The sequence below is a fragment of the Phascolarctos cinereus genome, unplaced genomic scaffold (assembly GCF_003287225.1).
Source record: "Phascolarctos cinereus isolate Bilbo 61053 unplaced genomic scaffold, phaCin_HiC Scaffold_4;HRSCAF=312, whole genome shotgun sequence".
In the NCBI taxonomy this organism is placed as follows: domain Eukaryota; kingdom Metazoa; phylum Chordata; class Mammalia; order Diprotodontia; family Phascolarctidae; genus Phascolarctos; species Phascolarctos cinereus.
This window is the reverse complement of record NW_027555847.1, coordinates 20,007,721-20,021,354: the sequence shown is the minus strand read 5'-3', so window position 1 is coordinate 20,021,354 and position 13,634 is coordinate 20,007,721. Positions and strand designations below refer to the sequence as shown.

Sequence of the window (13,634 nt, the reverse complement as noted above, 5' to 3'; positions counted from 1 at the left end):
CACCATGCTTACTCATTGTTCTGTTCCATCTTTTTTTGTTCTTTCGGATTACATGATTATTAACACTGTGTATACTGTATAATGATAATTTAAAGGTCACTTTGCTCCTCCCTCACCAAAGTAATTAATTTATCAGTGATAACTAGCAGGATACTAAGCTGATGTGAGTTGTCAGATGTAACCTCTAGAATTCCAGGACTTATTTTGAGAATAAGAGTCAACTGATTCCAGATGTACTCCCAAATCTACCACAAGCTGTTTCTATAACTTTTTTTTTCAAAGTGGTCAATCTTGTCACCTATGGACAGAACATTTATTGCCTTTTACTGGCGCCCAAACAGCAACAACATAAAGGGAAAAATACCTCTTATTATGCTCTCTACCACCTTAACTCACAGGCTTATGGTCCTGATGCTGTATTCATTAAGCTACTATTGCTATTATTATTATTGTTGTTATTCTGAAAAGTGTTATAAATATGAGCTCCACTTACTTCCAGAGAAATGAAATTGGCAGTAAGTGTTTTAGAAATTTTCTTTAGCCATTAGCTTGTTTTTCCAAGTGAATTTATGTTTTGACAGTTAACAGATGCTGCCCACCTCCAAACTTCATCTATAATTATTGAAAGGAAATCCATGTGAAACTCATATGAAAAAATGCTCTAAGTCATTATTGATTACAGAAACACAAATTAAAACAACTCTGAGGTACCATCTCATACCTATCAGACTGGCTAAAATGATAGAAAGGGAAAATGACAAATGTTGGCAGGGACGTGGAAAAATTGGAACACTACTATGCTGTTGGTAGAATTGTGAACTGATTGAACCAAAGAGTTGTAAAACTGTGTATAGCCTTTGACCCATCAATATTGCCTCCCAAAATAATCAGGGAAAAGGAAAAGAACCCATACATTCTAAAATATTTATAGCAGCTCTCTTTGTGGTTGCAAAGAACTGGAAATTGAAGGGATGACCATCAACTGGGGAATGGCTGAACAAGTTGTGGCATATGATTATGATGAAATACTACTGGGCTGTAAGAAATGATGAGCAGGTTGATTTGAGGAAAAAAAGAAAAGACCTGTATAAAATATTACAGAGTGAAACAAGCAGAATTGAGAATGCTATATACAGGAAGAATGATGTTGTTCAAAAAGTGACTGTGAGTGACTAAGCTATTTTGAGTATATGATCATTCAAATCAACTACAAAGGACTTAGGAAAGAAAATGCTCTCCTCCTCCAGGGAAAGAACTATGGAAGCATGAATTTTATAGTTCCACATATATCTATAGCAAATGTTGGTCTTCTCTAATGGGGAGTTGGAAGGGAGGGTGGGAGGGAGATAACTCAGAACTCAAAACATAAAAATAAATAAATGTACTGAAAATGTAAAAAAATTTAAAAAAGAAAGTAAAACTATACTTTAAAGTAAAGGTTCTTATCTTAGGGTCCACAGACACCCCAAAGAATCTGTAGACAGATTTCAGGGGGTTTGTAAATCTGGATGGAAGAAATATAACTTTATTTTCACAAACCTTTGGTTTCTCTTGTAATCCCATGCATTTTATTTTATGTATTTACAACATTATTTTGAGAAGGGTCTATAGGCTTCACCCAACTTGAAAAGGATGGAGAGAAGCAAAGATTTATTAAGCGCCTTCTATGTGCCAAGCATTATGCTAAGTACTTTATGAATATCTCATTTATCCTTTGCCATAACCCTACCTAGAAGGCAGGTGCTATCATTATTCATATTTTACAGATGAGGAAACGGAGGCTAAGAGAAGTTATATGAGTTGCCTAGCAACATACAACTAGTGAGCATCCGAAGCTAGATCTGAACTCAAGTCTTCCTGACTCCAGGCTCAGTGCCCTATCCATTGTGCTACCTAACTGTGAAAGAAAGAAAGAAAAAAAGAAGGAAAGAAAGAGGGAAGGAAAGAGGGAAAGGAAGGAAGGAAGGAAAAAGAAAGAGGGAAGGGAAAGGAAGGAAAGAAGGAAAAGGAAAGAAAGGAGGGGAGGAAGGGAGGAAGAAGGAAAGAGAAAAGTAAGAATCTTTACTTTAGAGGATGGAATATTAAATAATAAGTCAAGTTCATAGGAATTCATAAGAATTCACTGAATAGGACTCTCCTTTACAATATTAGACTACCCCTGATAATTAATCACCTATCCTCTCCTTGAAGACTTTGCCCACTCCTTTCTTGGGACAAGTCATTTCAGTTCTGGACAGCTCCTAGCTCTTCAGAAGTCTTTTTCCCTTAAGTTAAGTCTAAATCTGCCTCACTGATCCCACCTCTTCACCCTCACCCCCTGAATATCCCCACCGCTCCTAGTTCTGCTCACTGGGGCTCAGCAGAACAAGCCTAACCTCTCTTTCCCCCGGCTACATTCATTTAGGAAATTTCTGTTTAGGCACTGTGCTGCCTCAGTGAGCAAGCTGTGAGTTTGGAGTTAGAAAGACAATGGCTTGAGTCCTGCCTCTGACACTTACTGACCCTGGGCAAGTCACTTCACTTTTTTTCATTCCCATGCAACTCTGGAAGACACAGAGCAGATGCCTACAGTGGTAGAGGGAGAGTCCTCATCTGAGTGTTTCTCACATCAAGCAAATCACTCATCTGGACCCCAAAAATGTTTGCTCATTTTTCCAGCCTATTTCTTAACTTTTAACTTTATGTTCAAGTTGGGCTGTGCTCTGGGGGTACAGAAGGACTGTTCCAAGCATCAGGTTTTTCATGCTGCTGTTTTCTGAGCTAGTTCTGGGGGTCTCTAGGTTTTTTGTGCTTTCAAGGTGGTGTGATCTAAGGAAAGGTGTGGTCACCACTCTCTTGGCCTGTGCTCTGGTCTTTACCCAGGAAGAGACTTTGTTCCCTTATATCTGCAAACTTTAGAGCTCCTCTTGACCCTGGAACTGTGACCAGGGCCCCAGCTGTGACCAGGGCTCCTGCTTGTAAGTAACCACAAGCACTCTTCTCTGCCCCAGAACTGTGACTAAGGCCCCATCTGTGACCAGGGCCCCTGTTTCCCTGAAGCCGCAAGCGCTAGTGCTCGTCTTTACCCTGGGAGTGCATCCTGGAGTAGTGTATGGGCAATGTAACAGGGTTCTACACCCTGCACCAGCAAAAGGTCCCTTGTAATCTCCTTTTGATCAGTTGCCAAACCCCCTTGCTGTTGTCCGTGGGCTGAGAGCTCCAAAGTTGCTGCTGCCACTGATGCAACTGCCTCTAAAGCCTGTTGCCTCTGCATGCACTGTGCTCCAGGCCCACCACCACCTTGTGAGATTTTCCTGCCAACCTCCTAAGTTGTCTTGGGCTGGAAAATTGGCTCACCTAGACTTTTTGTTGATTCTGCCACTCAAGACTTTGATTGGTGGCATTATTTTAAAATGCTTGGAGGGGAATGTTGGGGAATTCAGCTAAGCTGTTGTCTGTCCTCCACTATCTTGGCTCTGCCTAGAGGCCTCCTGTAATCCATTATTCAGACTTGCTATCAATTCACAAAAGTATTGCCTAAGTCTACTGAAATTGACTCATAGGTCTTTTGCAAGGCAGATAGAGGGCATAGTATTTTGAGGACTCGTTTATCTTTTGATCCTAAAGTTAAAGGGATCCTTCCTGTCCACAAAAGTTATGGGTCTGTAAATAGGGTCATCTTTATATAGAATCCCTCCTATTGCCCATGCCAAGAAGTAGATATGAATATTTCCTCAAAAACTCAAGCCTAAGTTCTTTGAAAGCAAAGAATTATTATGAAGCAGTATTTTAAGTCAATACCTCACCTCCTGACTCCTATGTGGGTATAGCTTAAAGAGTGGAGAAAACTATTAGGCACATCAGAGTTCACCAAGCGAGTTAGGTTTATTCTCCACATAAAGAGCAAAGGGCACAGAAGCCCCAACTAGCATGTGCTGGCAAATTTTTAATAAATGGCTCTCTGAAAAAAAAAAACACAGAACACACATAATTTAATCTGCTTTATTAACATTTCTCTACCACTTTCTTAAGTCTAGATGATTAACAAAACAATAAATCAAGCCCTGATTTGTACCATTTACTGATTTCCAAGGTGTAAATAAATGTTCATATTAAATATTTAGCAATTGGCTCTTTTAACCCTTTCAAGTTCGCCCCACCACACTACTGGTTATTACCTTCTTTGTTTTTTTGCATCTCAGCTGTTGTGATATGGTGATGTCATTAACCTACTTGTTCTGGCCCATTCTCTGTTTGGCACTGTTCCCAGCTTGCATTTCCCTTGGGCATTGTATTGTGTTTTAGCTTCTTCCCACTGGATGGGGAGTCTCTGCTTCTCCTTCATTCGTGATTTCCTGGACTTTTCCATTCTCCATCAGTTTCACCACTCCACCAGTCTTATGGTGGCAGCTGGTCATTGATCCCCATTATCAGCTTCTGGCCTTCATCTTTTCAGTGTCACCTGTTGGCTCTCTCAGCTCCAGTCTGACAGGGTGTGGTGACTATAAAACTCCTCCATGGTAAGGGCAGTTTGATAGAGCTTTAATTATAGCCAGAGTCTATAAGCCACCATACCCAACTAACAATAACCAGAAACAATGCCCTTAGGCCCTGACCCCATTTTGGCATCACAATTTCATAATGTATATTTTGTAAAGTTTTAATTTTATTAATATTATATAGTGTAGTCAGTGAAAAAAATCCACTGTTTCCTCATACAGTTTTCACCATGAAATGTAGGCTATACTCTAAATTCAGAATTGAGGCCTTTGCTTTTTTTACTCTGAGCATGATAGGATTTACTGCTAAAAGGAACTTTGTAAATCATTTTATCTGTCAGCCTCCTATTACAGATGAGAAAACTAAGGCTCATAGAAATAAATTGAATTTCCCAAGATCATACAAATTTAAGTGCCAGTGCCAGGATTCTAACCTGTGCTCTATTATAGCAAATTCATTGCTCTTTCTACTTCACTGTGTTAACTCTCTCTATGTGGTATTTTTTCTCCTTCAACAATCACATCCATTTTTAAATAGTATTTTATTTTCCCCCAATTACATGTCAAAACAATTTTCAATATTCATTTTTGCAAGATTTTGAGCTCCTAATTTTTTCTCCTTCCTCCCTCCATCTCCTCCCCGCTTCTGAAAATAGTGGGCAATTTGATATAGGCCATGCATGTACTATCATGTAAAACATATTTCCGTATTAGTCACAGTTGTGAAAGAAGAAACAGAACAAAAGGAAAAAAATCATAAAAAAGAATACAGTGAGTGAAAAAGGGTATGAATCTATCTGCATTCAGAGTCCATCAGTTCTTTATCTGGATGTGGGCATCATTTTCCTTTGTGAGTCCTTTGTACTTGTCTTGGATCATTGTGTTGCTGAGAAAAGCTAAGTCATTCATAGTTGATCATCCCATGATGCTGCTGATACTGTGTACAATGTTTTCCTGGTTCTGCTCATTTCACATTGCATCAGTTCATACAAGTCTTTCCAGGTTTTTCTGAAATCTACCTGTTCATTATTTCTTATTGCCATCATCTACCACAGCTTGTCCAGACATTCCCCAGTGGATAGTCATCCCCTTAATTTCCAATATTTTGCCACCACAAAGAGCTGCTATAAATATTTTTGCATGTTTCCCCCTTTTCTATGGTCTCGTTGGGATACAGACCTAGTAGTGGTATTGCTGGATCAAAGGGTATGTGCAGTTTGGTTGCACAGTTCCAAATTACTCCCCAGACTAGTTAGATCAGTTCACAACTCCACTGACAATGCATTAATATCTCCCCTTTCCCATATCCTCTCCAATATTTATCTTTTTCCTTTTTTGTCACATTAGCCAATCTGATATATGTGAGGTGGTATCTCAAGAGTTATTTGAAATTGCATTTCTCTAATCAAAAGTGATTTAGAACACTTCTTCCTGTGCCTATAAGTAGCTTTGATTTCTTCATCTGAAAACTGCCTGTTCTTATCTTTGACCATTTATCAATTGGAGAATGGATTGTATTCTTATAAATTTGATAAGTTCTCTTTATATTTTAGAAATGAGGTCTTTATTAGAAACATTTGCTGTAAAGATTGTTTCCCAGCTTTCTGCTTTCCTTCTAATCTTGGTTGCATTGGTTTTGTTTGTGTGAAAGCTTTTTAATTTAATATAATCAAAATTATCTATTTTACGTTTTATAATGCTCTCGCTCTCTCTCTCTCCCTCTAATTCCCTCCCTTCTTCTCTCTCTCTCTCTCTCCCTCTCTCTCTCTCTCTCTCTCTCTTGTTTGGTCATGAACCTGTAATTCACTTAACTTTTCTTTTAAGAATTTAGATGCTATACCACTTGGTGCATATAAGTTTAGTATTGATATTACTTCATTGTCTATGGTATCTATTTTTAGCAAGGTGTAGTTTCCTTCTTTATCTCTTCTAATTAGGCCTTTTTTGCTTTTGTTTTGTCTGAGATCAGGATCACTACCCCTGTTTGTTTTTTTAACTTCAGTTGAAACATAATAGATTCTGCTCCTGTCTCTCTGCTTCAAGTGTGTTTCTTGTTAACAACACATTGTAGGATTTTGGTTTTTGATTCACTCTTGCTATCCACTTCCATTTTATGGGGGAAATTCATCTCATTAACATTCACTGTTGTGATTACTAACTGTGTATTTCCCTCCATTTTCTTTTTCCTCCTGTTTGTCATCTCTCTCCTTTCACCCTTTCCCTTCTCATCAATGTTTACTTCTGTCTACCAACTCCCTTGATCTGTCCTCCCTTCGGTCAGTCCATCTTCCCTTTACTTAATCTCCTCTTCTCTTATTTTCCTGTCAGTTAAGATAGATTTCTATGTTCAACTGATTGTGTTTTTTGTTCCATCTTTGAGCAATACTGATGAGAGTAAGGTTCAAGTAATGCCCATCACCCACCCTCCCTTCATTGTAATAGGTTTTTTTGTGCCTCTTCATGTGAAATAATTTACACAATTCTACCTCTCCTTTCCTTCTGCACCCAGTGACTCTTCTTTCTCACCCTTAAATCATTTTTATGTCATTTCCCTTCAAGTTTACCTTATATCTGTACTCTCAGTATATGTACATTCCTCCTAGCTGTGCTGTTGGTGGTACAATTTTTAACAATTGCAAGTATCACCTCCCATAGAAGGATGTAAACAGTTCAGCTTCATTGAATCTCTTAGTTTTCTTTCCAATTTTTTTTTAACTTTTTTAGGTTTCTCTTAGGGCTTGATATTGTAGATTAATTTTTTTTGTTCAACTCTGGTCTTCTTATGAAATCTCAAAATCCTTCTATTTCATTGAATTACCATTTTCCCTTAAAGTGCTTAATTTCACTGGGTAGCTGATTTTTGGTTGTAGTTCTAGCTCCTTTGCCTTCTAGAATATCATGTTCCATGACTTCCAATGCTTTCATGTTGCATTCGCTCAATCCCGTGTAATGCTGGTTGCAGATCCCTGATATTTGAATTGATTGCCACCCTCTGGAAGACCCACTCTTCTAAGGGCATATAAACTGTGATCCAACCTCCATGATTGGTCTTTGGCATTCAAGAGTGTCACTGACCCTTTTATTAATAAAATGCTAGCATTATTAATAAAGTAATTAATTACCCAGAAACTATATCTCTTGAACTTTTTAGATGTCACAGTAGAGGTCTTCGGCAGTATTTACATGACTATCTTTTGGTCATGTGATAGAGGGAATTACTTTGAGGTACAGCTTCTGAGGTTCCTTCTAGTTCTCAACTTCCATAAAGTAATGCCTTCTCCCTCCTTTTTTTATCCAGACCAGCAATTTCATTACCATAGGAGCTCATTCAATTAGAACAAATCATCACTTTCTCATTTTAGAGTGGCCTAAAGTGCTGAGAATTTAAATGTCTTGCCCAGGATCATTTCACTAATTTATCTCAGAGATAAGCTTGGAACCCATGTCTTCTTAACTCAGCTCCTTATCCACTACAATTTGCTACAGCTCATAGCTGTTCTTAAGGCTTTGATAATGATCTAGTTTTCTGGTCAAAGAGTCAGGGGAATGGGCTTGAGTGAGGCTGTGGGTAAAAGAAGGCTCCTATCCTGGACCCAAATGGATCACCATGCCCTCCAGAGTCTTGCTTGTATATTCCAGGGCAAAGAGCCCCATTTGGGTTTAGGGGGTGATTGATAGGATGAAGAAGAGGTAAGAGGTGAGGCTGGCCCTAGCTTGTCTGGAGATTCCCTCAGTTAGTTAAACAGTCACAGCTGTTAGAACCACTGAAGAAACTACATGAGCCATGGAAGGGAGAGCTTGCTGGCTAATTTCCTCAGGGACTTCATTGCCGCATAAATAAATTGAATTAGATAGTATCTAAGGTAACTTCCAGCTCCAAATCTATAATTTTGTGAATTTCCCAAGGTTATTTCAAATATTGCCATCTTGAGAATGAATTGTAGATATAGCCTGTATTCAAGTTAATAAGCAATGTTCCTAGTTCAGACATTTTTTTTGACTGTTAGAAGTAAAATGTTCAAAGAATAAGAAACCTTAAAGTTATTTAGTTTGAACCATTCATTTTATAGATGGGGAAACTGAGTTTCAAAGAAGTAAAGTGACTTGTCCAGGATGATAATTAATGAATAACCTGGGTGGGATTTGAACCTCAGTCCACTGCCCCTCACTGCACCACTTTTTGTTGTCTCTAGTACCCTGCTACCTTCCTGTGCACAAGGCCTCTATCTTGGCCTGAGCAATGATGAATCTAGGGCTCTGTGTCCACATTTTTCTGTTTTCCTCAAGCTTCTTTATGGAAAATGGTAAAAGGTCTCTAAATTCAGAGGTGGTTTGAAAGAGCAGCCAGAGATGTTCCTGACTGAGATGAGAATATTTGAGCAGTGGGAGGCTCTTTCTGTGTTGAGTCTCAATCTGCCCTCTGTGATTGCTACTTGTGAGAATAACTATGTTAATGCTCATGTATTTTTCTCCTCATGTGTTCCTCCTTCATGGTGAAAAGAAAATCAAAGAAAAGGCTTCCTCACCTAATCCCCTTGCTGCTCCCTGCGATGCCCTGATTTCCCTGCTTTGAATCATCCACCCCAGGGGTCAGCAGAGGGACTATGGGGACATCATCTGCCTGGTTATCTGAGTGACCTAGGGAATAAGAGCAGAGCACTGCCTTGCTTGAATTTTTACAAAATCATTTCTTGTCTTTGTTGCAACCTTGGAAGCCCATTATGGAAAACTGAATGTATTTTTCGGGCTCCACCAGAGATGAAGGGTTAATCCAAAAGAGCAACATGTGATTCTAGAAGGAGCTCGGGGAGAAAAGGGATCACTCTTTCCTGTGCCCCCTTGGATTACTGCCCCTTAGTATTTCTGTCATCTTCCTGCTACCCTTGGGACTGTTTGTTTCATGAGAAAAAAACCACAACCTCAGGCTTGAGCAGGGGAATATGAGAAGGTCTGTGTAAGGAATGACAAGAGTCAGGACAGCTTCGGATGTTGTCACACTGACATATTTCACCATCATTGGCATCGGGGATATAAGCTAGAGTTGCATCAACCTCCTGGTCTTTCTCCTCCTCTTCCAAACTGAGTTTTAAATCCCTCCCCCCCAAACCTTTCTTGGCACTTTATTACTTTCTCTCTTTCTCACTAACACCTGGGCCATATTATTTCAGAGTCTCACAAGTCATGTTCTTAGGGACCACCAGGACCATAGGGTCCCCTATGATTACCAAAAGTAAAACAATTGCCCTGTTTCACCAACCAGCACATTTCTTTTATCTTCCTAGATGTTCCTGAATCCTTAAAGGTGAGACAGAAGTGTGGCGATCAGAGGTGGAGGGCTACCCCCTCCATGAGACCTGATTCACTTTCAGCAAGTACAAAGGGAGGATGATTGATCCTATGAGCCCACAGGGCAAGGCTAAATGCAGAGCACACACCCTCCTAAAACACTCACCGAAGACAGGATTGGAAAAAAGCTGACTGAGAAGTATCCCACAAAGCACCTTTGCTAAGCTTCTGAGAATGGGAAACCAACCAGAAGCTCATTATCCGCAACTCTTTATTAAAGCAGAAAGTCTTTATTCCTGGTCCTAGAGGCTTGCTCAGTGAAAGGCAAGGTGAGTTCCTAGGTATACACTTTGAATCTCCTTCTATTTAAGATCCACACATGCCCCCTGGGCCCAGGGTCTCCAGCATCCTTCTTCCCCTTTAAAGGCATTTGTGGGGAATTTTATCTTTAACAAAGGAAGGAAAAAGTGTGAGAGCATCTTATGTATGTGACTGTGTCTCCTGGCCATTGCTTGTTCTGTATCTCTCAGGCAGCCATGGGGCTTTTTAGTAACTGAGGATAATAATTTCCAAGATTAATGTAGGCTCAGTGCCCTAGTGGTCAGACATGTTCTTTCCTTCCTCCCTCCTCCATTATTTTGGAGCAAAAATTTCTGCTTTTGGGGAGGAGGCAGTGGGAAGGGGATGAGACTTATGGGAGTAATTTCAGAGATTATGCCACCTGAAGAGCCAGCAGGCACTTACTAGTTTATTCTGATATCAAGCGCTGCCCTCCCCCTCCCCTAGCATTGTTTCATCCCTCATTTTCTAGAAACAGAGAAATGGGATTTATATTCAGAGTGATTATTACACACATCTCAGAGGGCCTGGTTTCTCCTTCATTAATGTTGCATTCACAATGACCAGCCTCTCTTCATTCTGTTTGCTATCATGTTCCATAAATATCACAGGGGATTCTGCTCTGGCAGCATCCACTGGGGGGAGGGGAAGAGAAAGGAGAAGGAGGACGGCCAGAAACATGCTTACAGGTTGCATGCCTCCTGTTCTTTGAGCCAGAAGCTCATGGATTTGTAATCAGTGATTGTCTTAAGGACACGATTCCTCAGTTACCAGAGTAGAACAAGAAACCCAGATTGTAATTCTCTCTTCCTTTCCTGGAAGCTGCCGCCAGGGTGCTCATGTGTGTGCACTGAGACACTCCAAAGCAGAAGAGTGCTTTCCCATTGGCTAAATTGCACTCCCTTCATATTTAGGAATCATTAGAGAGAGAGAACTGTTTTAATCTCAGTTTCTCCTTCCCTGGGATTTGCTGGCCTGGGAAGGATTGTAAGCTGAGCCTAGGAGGTAGAAATTCACCTTGAGGTATAGAGTACATATTCCACAAGCTCAACATCTCAACAGATATATTAAAAAGTTGCTCCTAGAATGGGTGGGGAGTCAAAAACTAGGTTTCTTTGAAAGCATCCCCCTTCCTTCTCCCACCCCCCCTTTTGGAGAAGAAAATTTCGATTACAATGGGCAGTGTGGGAGAGTGGCCTCAGAGTCAGGAAAATATGACTTCAAATCCTGCTTCTGAGGGGGAGCTAGGTGGCGCAGTGGATAGAGCACCCGCCCTGAAGTCAGGAGGACCTGAGTTCAAATCTGGCCTCAGACCAAACACTTGACACTTGCTAGCTGTGTGACCCTGGGCAAGTCACTTAACCCCAATTGCCTAAAAAAAAAATAATAAAAATCCTGCTTCTGACACTTATTATATGTGACCTCATACAAGTCACTCTCCCTCTCCCAAACCCAAGTTTTCCCATTTGCTAAATAAAGGAGTTGGACTGGATTGTCTCTAAATTCTTTTCACCTTTAGATCTATGATTGTAGGTATGACTTTAGGAAACCCCCTTTCCCTCTCCAGACCTCAGTTTCTTCATCTATAAAATAAAGGTTGGACTTTCCAACTCTAAATATATGATCCTGCAATTCTTTGGAATTTCTTTAGGTACTGATGAATCAAGAAGCCATATGTTTGTGTGTGTGTGTGTGCGTGTGTATGAAAGAGAGATGAGAGACAGAGAGACAGAGATGGAAAGACAGAGACAGAGAGAAGAGAGACAGAGAGAGGAGACAGATACAGAGCTGGAAAGACAGAGAGCAAAGAGACAGAGAGATAAAGAGACACAGAGAGAGAGACACAGAGAAAGAGACAAATAGAAAGGTAAGAGGGGTGGAGAGAAAACATACAGCTAGATAGAGGACAGAAAGAGAGAGAGAAATAGACAGACAGGAAGAAAGAAAGAAAGACAGAAAGAGAAACAGAGTGAGAGACAGAGACAGAGAGAGAGAGCAAGAAATATCCCCCGAAGTTTGTGATGTTTGCATGTGAAAGTCACTTGGAGAAGCTGTTGTTAATTGCCCACAGAACTCATTGTGAAGATTTGCTTTGTCAATATCCATTCAGCTCAGTTCAGCAAAGGAGTGTCCATACACAAGGTACATCTGGGGCTATTTTCAGGTACCTAACATTCAGATGCCTCTAAGAGCACACATGCAGCACCCTGACATCCTTAGTTGTTAATTTCCTTTTCTCTAGTGACTTGTCACTTTGCAGAGGCTCTTGGAGCCTCACATCAGCCATCTGAAGAAGGCTGGGCAGGTATTATAATCCTATCTTTTCAGATCAAGAAATTGAAAGTGCAAGAGTTGTAGTGACTTGCCATGTGTCACCCAGCTCACAGGTGGGGCAGCTAGAGTTAGAGCTGCCTGGCCTGTGCTCACTCTCAGACTTCCCAGTCAAAGCCATGACCCCAAACCATCACCACAAAGGCTGAATTAAAGATCCCAGAAGGCTGTCCTGAATTCAAAGGTCCACCTTTGCCCTTTCATCCATCCTTTCACTGGAGTGAAACCAAACCCCCCATCTCCTTAATCTCTACTTTAAAATTAGGGAAACTTCCCTTGTTAAGGCTGACATCTATAGCACTACATAAAGGAAAGGAAAAAACAAATTTTTGTTTGTTTGTTTGAGGGAAGAAGATGTAGAGCTCAATTCCTAAAATGACTCCTAATTCATTTTTGACAATGGGACAAGAGTATAATCCTACCTGTACTCACAGGAAACCATATGCAAGCTCCTCTGCTTAAGACCTGCAGCAACCTGGTCACTGGGAATCCTTTGACTAATTTACAAACTTTAGGGTTGTTAGGACTTGAGAAGCCTTTGCTAAATATTCAGTCATTTTCTTTATGCTGTGAATTACTCTTGAAAGACAGTGTCAGATGGGCATGAAGATGAAGAGGACAAGAAAGCAGCCCACCTACCTTAAAGGAGTAGTAGAAAGAGCCCCACTTCTCTTCCTCCAGCACTTCAGGAAAAGTCACAGTCTCTGCACAAGTTGCCAGGGTGCTGGAATCCTGTGGTTCCATGGTCCCATTGACAGGCCAGCTGTCCTCTGTGACATTGACTTGCATCTCCTCAGGGAGCCCCTCCAATCCACCCTGCCCCTACTGACTTGCTGGTGACTGTGGCCAAGTCAGCATTGCCTGGCTCTCCCCTGAAGAGCCAGCAGCACATTCCAGCTCTGCATTGCCTCCACTGCGTACCACAGGCAAGCACAGGGCTTCAGCAGAGGCGAGTGAGCAGAGGCAGAGCTGGAGAGAAACCTTTCCTCAGGCACCTACCTCCTCACTGAGGGGGGTTCTGATGCCAGGGAGTTGGGGGCTGATTTGCTCCTGCCAGCTGGGTCCCCAGTCCTTCAGAAACCCAGCTATTCTACCCACCCACTCCCTTCTTTCCCTGATCCTCTCACCTCAGAAAATGCTTTTAGGTCTCATTTACCTGGAGACTGGGGACATGACAAGGCACAGGTCTCTCTTCTAGGG

General features: G+C 41.0%; 1 protein-coding gene across 3 annotated transcripts in view; it reads right to left on the bottom strand.

Annotated features, from left to right (window-relative positions):
- The window catches only part of NPSR1 (neuropeptide S receptor 1), a 168,572-nt gene extending 155,331 nt beyond the window's left edge, over window positions 1-13,241 (bottom strand). For all 3 annotated transcript variants that reach the window (XM_020969094.2, XM_020969093.2, XM_078152104.1), the window contains exon 1: window positions 13,074-13,241. In XM_020969094.2, the coding sequence (XP_020824753.1) occupies window positions 13,074-13,223 (150 nt within the window). In that variant the 5' untranslated portion in view covers window positions 13,224-13,241. The remainder of the gene's footprint in view (window positions 1-13,073) is intronic.
- Between the last annotated feature and the right edge of the window lie 393 nt (window positions 13,242-13,634).